The following is a 9877-nucleotide window of genomic DNA, read 5'->3' as shown; positions in this document are numbered from 1 at the left end:
CAAAGCCAGGATGAAGAGAAGGAGGGCTCCGAGCTCGCGCTGGGCTCGCGCGACGGGGCGCCCCCCCAGCACCCCCTCTCCCTCCTGCCCTCCGGCAGCTACGAGGAGGACCCGCAGACGATCCTGGACGACCACCTGTCCAGGGTCCTCAAGACCCCCGGCTGCCAGTCCCCCGGCGTTGGCCGCTACAGCCCCCGCTCCCGCTCCCCGGACCGCCACCACCACCACCACCAGCAGCAGCAGCACCCCCTCCTGCCGCCGGGGGGCAGGCTGCCCCCCGCCGTCGCCTCCCTGGCCGGCTGCACCCTGCTGGGCGCCAAGGGCTTCGTGACCAAGCAGACGACGAAGCACGTCCACCACCACTACATCCACCACCACGCTGTCCCCAAGACCCAGGAGGAGCTCGAGGCAGAGGCCGCGCAGAGGGTGCGCTGCTTCTGCCCCGGGGGCCCCGAGTACTACTGCTACTCGCGATGTAAAAGCCACCCCCGGGCTCCGGAGCCGGGGCCCGCGGACCAGTTCGGGTAAGTGTGGGCAGACCCGACTGTCCGGCGGGGTCTTCTCTGCAGACCAGCTGGGGGGTGGGGTCAGAGGTCACAGGCATTCCACTCCCGGGAGGGAGGCCCAGGGTGTGTGATGGGGCAGGGGGAGCAGGTGCATGTCACCTCACTCCCTGCCTGTCTGTCGGTCCGACTCGGGGAGACTCAGAGATGTAACGTGCCCTGGGCGGGTGTGGTCTTGGGTCCCCACAGCGGCAGCAGAGGCAGTACCCTGCCCAAGCGCACCGGCCGAGGCTCGGAGCCCGGCCTGGCACTGCCCGCCAGGGAAGGAGCTGGGTCCCTGCAGCTGCCCGGGGAGGAAGGAGACAGGTCGCAGGACGTCTGGCAGTGGATGCTGGAGACTGAGCGACAGAGCAAGGCCAAGCCCCATAGGTAAACACCGCAGCCGCCACTGGGCACCAGGGTTGGGGCAGTCACCATGAGGCATTGTAGGGATGGCTATTTTTGCAGTCGGCCAGAAACTAATGTGACAGGACTCTCTGCTTCTGCCATCTTAATATTAAAGGTTGGACTGAGCAGACCACAAAAATGCCATGTTTTTGGCAGTGCCTCCTGTTCGTGTTATGGTAGTTATTTTTTTCTTCTTTCTGAAGGCAGAATAGAGAAATTTCTCTTGAAGTCACATTTTCCAGTTTTTCTAACCCAATTCCTTTCCCTCTGCTTTCTCTCTCCTTATTCCATGTTCAGTGCCCAAAGCACAAAAAAGGCCTACCCCTTGGAATCGACCCGTGGGTCCCCGGCGGAGCGAGCAGGCCGGCACCACTTGTGGGGGGGCCGTGCCCACCCGTTTACCCAGGACCCTGCGATGCCTCCCCTGACCCCACCCAACACCCTGGCACAGTTGGAGGAGGCCTGCCGCAGGCTGGCTGAGGTGTCGAAACCCCCAAAGCAACGGTGAGTGGAAGAGGCATCAGGGGTGCAAGGCAGGGGTCAGATATGGACGTGGACACCTGGCCTGTAGCTAAGGGAAGGGTCTTTTTCTGCTGCATCTGGATCCTTCCTCAAGGAGGAAGAATCGCTTCTGGCCACATAAGATTCACCTTTCCAACCTCTAGAACGTGTTCCCTTTGGTGTCGTTCATTGTAGAACTAACCAGGACGTGTTTAAGTCATGCTTAAAAGGAGACGACTTCAGTGATTGCTTATAAACGTCTGGATCATTTAAGGCTGGTTAGATGAGTGTATAAGAAGCCGTGACTGATGAGGAATCCTGGGACCTTCTACCCTTTGCCAGGGCTGGCAGTTTCCAGTCCTGGGCCCCCAGGAAGCTTAGGGTGGCTGTTGCCAAGATGCCTTCCAGGCGTCCGAGAGCCACTGTTAACACAAGGTGTTAGTTAGGTCTCCCCATGGATGGAAGTCGGGTCTGTGTAGGAGGCCACAGAGAGTAGTTTTCTGTCTACTCCCCATCTGCCCTGGGGCTAGAAGGCTTACCTCTGAATCCTTTGTTCTGGCTGTGTCCTCAGGTGCTGCGTGGCCAGTCAGCAGAGGGACAGGAATCCCTCAGCCACGGGTCAGACAGGAGCCACACCCTTCTCCAGCCCAAGCCTGGCTTCAGAAGAGTGAGTGTCTTTGCCTGGCATTGCTCAGATCCACCCAGTGGTTTACGTTTCAGCGTGTTCACTCTCCACAGTTGTGATTTTTGAAAACTTTTTTTAGTATATAAAAATCACTTTGATTTTAGTGTTAGTGAACACAGATGTTGCCATAAATTAGGATCTCGAAAACCCTGCCTGTACTGAGCGACACATCGTGACTTGTACCCAAGTGTTCCTTCCTGAAGTGATGGATGGCTCGGGGTTCCTGGGCACACACTCATCAAAAGCTGAGGCATGAAGTCATTGGCAGGTGGGGGAAAGGGACCCTAAACCCGGATGGAAAAGCTGCCCGCACTCCGCTTGCAAGTTAGCAGGTTGGAAACCTCTTTGGGTCACACTGAGTGGGGAGGTGGTGCCTCCACCATTGCAGAGATGGAGAGACGATGATCTTTGCTCTGCTTGGGGAAAACTGTGTCCCCCCTAATCGTCCATGATTCATTTCGTAAATTTATGCTTTTGCAAAGTGGACAGAGAAGCCTGGCTTCTCGTTTAATTACAGGGTGGTGCATTTAAGAAGGTATCTGCTGCAGAGATCTAAAATGGTCTAAGTAATTTTAAAATATTTTTCTTAGTTTATCTTGAGCAATGAGCAAATGTTTGAAGTCCTGAATAAGCCACCACCCTGGACCCTTTTGTTTTAATTGGTTGACCTTAGCCTCCCAGCTGTTTGGGCCTGCAGCTTTGTTTTTTTAAGCCACTCTACAAAAACGCAGAATGAATGGGGAAGTTGGGAAGACTGGAGCTTACCCATAACCCAGTGGGCCGTAGTGTCCCGCGTCCCTGTCCTCCTTGCCCTCTCAGGAGGTGCCCTGAGTTGGTCTCTACAGCACAGCCTGGTCAGGGTGAGCATCCCTGTGGCTGTCAGAGCTTCTCCTCTCTCGTCTCCATGGCAAGAACCCCATTCGTGCCAGCCTGAAAGAGACTACTCTGTCCCCCCATTCAGTGGTAGAGAAACAGGAGCAGTTGGTACAGCCCAGGAAATTGTCCCTTCTCGTGTGCGTCATGCAGGTGACCTGGGGTTGGGCTGTGTCTCCAGCAGAGTGACTGGCTCCGATATGGGGGCCTCACACCCAGGTCGCTTTTGAGCTCACAGCTACAGCCTCGCTTTACCTCTGAAGGCAGCGTTTGGAGCGTGTGTGTGTGTGTCTGCTGCCTTCACGTGCCGAACTTGTGTTCCATCATCTTATTTTCAGTCACAAAGAGCCAAAGAAACCAGCAGGCGTCCATGCCCTCCAGGCCAGCGAGCTGGTCGTCACCTACTTTTTCTGCGGAGAAGAAATCCCGTACAGGAGGATGCTGAAGGCTCAGAGCTTGACCCTGGGCCACTTTAAAGAGCAGCTCAGCAAAAAGGGAAATTACAGGTACGAGCCCTGCGGCTTCTTTCTGCTCCAGAGTTCGTTTGCTCAGAACCCAGAGCCAGAGCCTTCCCTGGCCCGGCCAGGCCTGGGAGTGGCCAAGAGGGAAGGGCCTTGGGACGGGCTCAGGGCAGCCGTGGGGGCGGGCTGCCCGACGCTCGGTCCCTTCTCATTTCCCCTCCTGTCACCACTAACAAATAACTGAGCAGCAGCAGCTGAGAGGGGCTCTGGGAACCTGGAGGAGTTTTTCTCTACCAGGCGAACAAGACGCTGAGTTTAAAGGGGACACTTTGCTTTGTCAGAGGCGAGCTGGGCTGGGGCCATCTGTGGAGCCTCTGCCTGCAAGGGAGGTTGGTGCAGGGTGGGGAGAGGGAGACAGACAGACACACAGATGGGCAGACCCATTCGGAGACTGCTGTCCTGGCTCGGGTGTCGAGGAGGGGCCGTCCGCACCAAAGGCTTTGGGAAGGGCAGAGACCACCGCCTGGAATGTAGGCAGCGTTCTCCTCACTCAGCCTTCTGCCCGGAGACCGTCTCACCCTGTGTCGTGGGTCATGGGATGGAGGAACTCTCTTTTGTCCATAACAAAGAGGCGGCAGGACCTGCGCGCGCGGGTGGGCGCTGGGTGGACAGGGCTGGCCACGCTTCTCGCCGGGACCTTGGGAAGGGACCTCGCCTTCGGGGCTTCCCTTCCTGGTCTGCACAGTGGAGATGCCCCTGCCTCCCCGCGCCCTGGAAGGGTAAAGAGCTGAGAGCCAGCCCTGGGCCATTTCTTGTTCACTTTCCCCTGACACGGGACAGGTGATGACTTCACCTGAGCTCACCTAGAGTCCTACCTGCCCTTCTCGATGGCCCTCATCCCAAGGGAACATGTGGGTTCTGCTCCATCTGTATCTCAGGTCCGGTGTGCAGGCCGGGACAAGGGAGAGGCAAGTGAGGTGCCCAGCCCACAGTTGAAGGAGCGGCACCGTGCGTGCCCAGGAGGTGCCCACCCATCCCGCCTCCAGGTGAGGATGGAAGTGGAGAACTCTCATGGCACTTAGCAGCCTGCCAGGTGGGCACCGGCTCCTGGGCCCCAGACCCGCCCCTCCCCCAGCGGGCCCTGTGTAGTTTTACAGCCACCTCCACCGGGAGCTGATTCGGGCAGGGGCCCAGAGTGATTCCTTTGTCAGGGGAAGGTTCGGGGCTCTGGCCGGGGCCCCGTAGGTGACTGACGAGCAGGGTGGCATGGAGCCGGGCTTGCATCTTTCCCTTCTACACCTGGGCAGAGACCGTTCTGAAAGTGTATCAAAGGGATTGAGGAACAGGCCCCGCTTCTTTTTCTATCTCGAACAGACACAAGGTGAAACTAATTACACAAGCGTGCCCCTCCGGGGATCCATTCTGATCTCAGCTTTGACCCAGCGGGACTCTGAGTGGAACTGCAGGTGACCTGCGGGGAGGAGGGCCACGGCCGTGGAGCAGAGGGGCCGCAGGGGAGGCTCGGAGCTCAGCCCTCCGGCCACATCTGGCTCTGATTTTTTTTCCGAGGCACACTTAATAAGCCTGGCTTTGAAGCCCCGGCCTCCCCTTTAATGCACAAGGACGCGCACAAATGGTCGACGCTGGAATTCTTTACTGATGGGATCAGGCTGTGGCCCGGCCCTTTCCAGCCCCTTCTCTCTCTGTGCTCGCTCTCCGGGCTAGAGCCGGACTCGCTGTCCTCCTGGGTTGTGGGGCCACAGGGTGCCATGCCTCGTGCCCGCCCCCTCCCCCACCCGCAGGGGTGGTGCTCTGACGGTTAATGCGCACCCCCTCCCACAGGCCCCCAGTAAAAAGCCCCGTGAGGCTGGGGCTGTGGAGCAGGGGACCCGGGCTGCATTGAGTAACCTCACTGTGGCAGCGGTTCACAGGGAGAGCGGCCCCTCCAGACGTGCCAGACGCGATTGGTGCCAGATGTCAGAAGAAAGCAAAGTTTGCCACATAAAGCATGTTGCAGTGGAAAAGCCCGTTTCTTGGAGAAAGTGAGGGCAGCGAGCCCTTTTGATGTCTCGGGGGCGGGGCTCCGGGAGCGTCCCCTCCCTCTCTGGGAGAGGTTGCAATTATGGAAAAGGTCGTTGCACGGTTGCCATGAAAGCCCCACTCGGGGAGCGCGAGGTGAGCTGGGGGCCGAGGGTGGCGTCGGAATTGCAGCCCCGACTCGGAAAAGTAACTTTTTCCTGCTGTCCGGGGTCGCTTGTGCCGAGTACCCGCTCCCCAGTTTCTCGCCGTCTCCCCCAGATAAGTCTGAGCCCCTCTGTGTGAAGCGTGTTCACCATGGGCCCACCAGAGCTGTGCTGTTCACCCCGATGCTTTGGCTCAGCCGGGAACGCTAAAAACAAAGAACCTTGACTAAACCCAGCTGTTTCACTTAACTTAGCCTTATCTCCTATGAAAGTATTTGGCTTGCCTTCATTAAAGAAAAAAACGTAGCTCTAACCAAGGGGAATTAATTTTTTTTTTTTTTCCAGAGGAAAGATAAAAACCAAAAAACAACCCATAACCCTGAGACAATTAAATATTTTAGAGAGGCTGTCCACCTCCACCCAGGGGACTGTGACCCTCTCTCTGTGAGTGGCCCTTTATTGCTTGAAGGTGACAGCTTGTGGGGGCAAGTTTAATCCGACTGAGGGGTCTTGGTCTCTGGGGACAGGGAGGGACGAGGACTTTGCTTCGTTTCCTCGGGAGGGGCCTGGGAGCCGGCGGGGCCGTTGCTTCCAGAATGGGTCTCTCCTGAGAGAGACTGGTCATTTGAGTCCATACAATTAAACAGCCTTAGAAGAAAGAAGGCTGGGTGGGATGAAAGAAGCCTTTAATCAACGGGCATAATAGAAGGGCCCTTAGTGTTTGACCTTGGAGGGGTGGGTGAGAGAGGAGGGAGGGAACCAGGGGAAGAGGGGCTGGTGTTGTCTGCTACCCTGGGAAGCAGGACTGCCTCCTGCAGTGGCTGTCCCATGGCCATGCCAGAGACCGGCTGGGAGAGCTGGCACTTGGGCACTGCATAGTGGGAGGGGCGAGAGGTGTCAGCCTCCAGACCGATCAAACCAGCCAAAGTCTGCCTTCCACAGACTTCTACGGATTCAGGCTAGGAGTCTGGGGTCTCTTTGAGGGGACCCCCTTTTTGGTGGCTGCTGCAAATGAACTCTGGGCCTGCTTTGCCCTTCCCTCCCCCGCCCCCCGCCCCCCCAAAAGAGGGAGAGAAAGGAGCAGCTCTGTTCTGCAAAGTGCACTTTTCACAACGTGTGTGCTCATCGGTGGCTGCAGCAGTTCTGGGCTGACGACAGCAGCCTCAGAGCTGTTTGCAGGGGGAGCCCGCCCAGGCCGCTGCTCCCGGGGGGCCCAGCTTCCTCCCGAGTGACCCAGGCCTGCCGGTTTGTGCCCGTCGGCCAGCCCAGGTAGCCGTCTAAATCGGATAAGGGCGAAGGCCGAAGGCCATAGGACAGCTCTCAAGATAACGCGTCCTCAGGGCTCACTTAGCGCTTCTTCTAAAGTAGAAAATGCACGTTTTCGAAGACGCTCTTTGGGTTTTCCTTTTAAGGTATTACTTCAAAAAAGCGAGCGACGAGTTTGCCTGTGGAGCGGTTTTCGAGGAGATCTGGGACGACGAGACGGTGCTCCCCACGTACGAAGGCCGGATCCTGGGGAAGGTGGAGAGGATCGATTAAGCCGCCTGGGTCTGGCTTCGGCCAGGCGCAAGGCCGCAGCCTGCGGGAATGGTTCCGGACGTTCGCGACCGCGAAGGAACATTTCGAAGGAAACAAACAAACAAACAAACAAACCAATGAAGACACAGTCTAGGGATGAATCGGCCGCTGGGCCTTTGGGAGGGTGGTGGGGGGAGGTTGGTTTTCATTATTCACGAGCTGGGTACTGAGATAAGAAAAGCCTGAACTATTTATTAAAAACATGACCACTCTTGGCTATCGAAGATGCTGACTGTATTTGAGAGACTGCCATACATAATATATGACTTCCTAGGGATCTGAAATCCATAAACTACGAGGAACTGTGTATAGCTTACCTGAACAGGAATCCTTACTGATATTTATTGAACAAAATGATGACCCCTGTCCTGGGTTTATGGATATGCTGCTTTAAACAGGAAGGGGGAGAGAGGGAGGTTTCCGTCGTCCCCTCCACACTGAGGAGCGGAGCTGGGAGTGCGTTAATGGTTTCTTCATTGAAAGAGGAATTAAGCTCTGCCCTGCGTTTCTCCAAGTGAAGACAGACTTTTTTTTTTTAAACGGTGCCCTGCCATTGACACACGCAGAAATTGGTGCATTTTTTTTTTCTATGCTGCTCTATTTTGTCATAAAGGTCTTGAGGTTTGCCTTCCATTACATCATCACCGCCATGTGGGGGGGTCATTATTTAGGGGGCGACCCCTTGCAGAGGAGGGCGGAGCCTCACGGGGAGGGGCCCCGGATTCACCCTAGTAGCTCCCTACCGGGGCCCGGTGCCTGGCGGCTGAGGCCCGCTAGTACCTCCTGGTTCACCTCGTGCTCTTCTCGAAATCATAGCTCCTTGGAGTTTGTTTTTTTCCCCTTTAATTAGTCTTTGTGCCACAGCCATCCTGGAAACCAGCCCCCTGCCCTGCACAGAAGCGAACCGTGTGGGACGGCCTAGCAGCACCCTTGCCCCCACACACCTTCATCCTGACGTTCGGGTTTTCGTGTTAAGTTAATCTGTACATTCCGTTCGCCATTGTTACCTGTACTATATGTCTGTATATATCGTATGACAGAGTATTAATCCACTATCTCTAGTGCTTGACTTTGAATCAGTACAGTACCTGTACCTGCACGGGGTCCCACTCCGTGTGTCGCCCTATATTGAGGGCTCAAGCTTTCCCTTGTTTTTTGAAAGGGGTTTATGTATAAATCTATTTTATGCCTTTTTATTACAAGTCTTGTACTCAGTGACTTTTGCCATGGCATTTTCTTCTACTTATACTGTAAATTATGCATTATAAAGAGTTCATTTAAGGAAGATTACTTGGTACAATAATTATTGTAATTAAGAGATGTAGCCTTTATTAAAATTTTATATTTTTCAAAACGTTGGCCTCGTCTTCGAATCCCCGGGGGGCGGGGAGCAGGGCGCAGGGCAGAGGCGCCCTTTCTTTACGTGAGTATCTGTGCTTAGTGTCTCACCTGCTCGAGCCCCTCTCTAACGACCCCAGTCTGGGGTTTTTAAAAACGATCTCTTCACCTGGGTGCTGGCCGAGGGTTTTCTCGTCGTGGACCAGGCCGCAGACAGCACTTCCTCTGATGTCCTACCAGCCACAGTCGGCCACTTGCACTTCAGTAGGCGTCTCGGGGGTGAAAAGCTTCTCAGAAAACGGTGTGTAGTTGTCGAATGTCCGGTGAGCTCATTGCTGACCAGCCACCTTCCCAGCGGCTGGGTAGCACTTGACCGATGGCCTCGGGGAGGGTCTGGGCTGGAAAGGTGGCAGGAGCAAACGGCAGGTGGTTCCGGAAAGGAACATGGGCAGTTTCTGCAGAGCAGTGGACGGTTTAATGTGCGTGGCCGTGGAAGTCGGCGGGCGGTTTGCTCCGCGTCCATGCACCTTGCCCTGTGCTAGAGCCCCTGGGGGGCCAGACTGTATTTCGCATTAGGAGAGAGGGTCTGTGTAAAGGAGGCCTGTGATGAACTTCCCAGAAACAAAGGGCCTGTGATGGCAGTTGGACTTGATGTCTCATGTGCTGAGTTTTCAGGAGGTGGGGTCTGAAGCGGATCTGGTGGTTCCTGCTGCAAACTGGTGTGAGGCCAACGGGTTAGATTAAGGAGAGGCCCTGACTGGGGCCGGGCGCCAGCTTGAACTGGACAGTGTCGAGGCGTCTGGGGCGGCTATTTGGGGAGTAGGCGAGGCTATGTGGGAGCTGGACACCAGGCTGTAAGATTCCTCCCTTGGTTTTGGTCCTAATGATGCAGTTTGCTGCACCCTCCTCTCCAGGCTGGAATGGGGTCCTGCTGCAGGGGTATCCCAAAGCCACATTCAGAAATGTTAGGCTCTAACCCAAGAGAGATACAGCCTGCTGTGTGTGGTGGGGGTGAGGGGTTATGGATTTTAATCTTCGAGACTTTGAGTTGGTTTATCCAATGAGAATGATGAGGTAAAACAGGCTTGGGGCTCAGACTAACCTGGGCTCAAGCCCCTGAGCCGCCGCCACCTTCTGGGGGACCATCAGCATCTGTGAGAGAAAGCCAGACTGGCCATCGCCCATGTTTGTACCTCTTCTAAGAGGGTCTGTTTCTCTACTGCTCTCACTTTAACGACCAGGTGCCCTTCACCTGGCGTGGGTGGGCTTCTGGGATGTGGGCCCCTGACATGGCAGAATCACCTGTGC

At 56.0% G+C, this 9877-nt stretch overlaps 1 protein-coding gene across 1 annotated transcript in view; it reads left to right on the top strand.

The window, feature by feature from the left end:
- The window catches only part of AXIN2 (axin 2), a 30544-nt gene extending 21959 nt beyond the window's left edge, over positions 1-8585 (top strand). The window contains exons 6-11 of the mRNA XM_025047122.1: positions 6-524; positions 753-932; positions 1248-1454; positions 2023-2118; positions 3348-3515; positions 7066-8585. Coding sequence (XP_024902890.1) covers positions 6-524; positions 753-932; positions 1248-1454; positions 2023-2118; positions 3348-3515; positions 7066-7192 — 1297 coding nt within the window. The 3' untranslated portion in view covers positions 7193-8585. The remainder of the gene's footprint in view (positions 1-5; positions 525-752; positions 933-1247; positions 1455-2022; positions 2119-3347; positions 3516-7065) is intronic.
- The last annotated feature ends 1292 nt before the right edge of the window (positions 8586-9877 follow it).

Source organism: Pteropus alecto, unplaced genomic scaffold (assembly GCF_000325575.1).
Source record: "Pteropus alecto unplaced genomic scaffold, ASM32557v1 scaffold134, whole genome shotgun sequence".
NCBI lineage: Eukaryota > Metazoa > Chordata > Mammalia > Chiroptera > Pteropodidae > Pteropus > Pteropus alecto.
The sequence above is the reverse complement of the archived record's forward strand: the minus strand, read 5'-3'. Positions and strand labels throughout refer to the sequence as shown.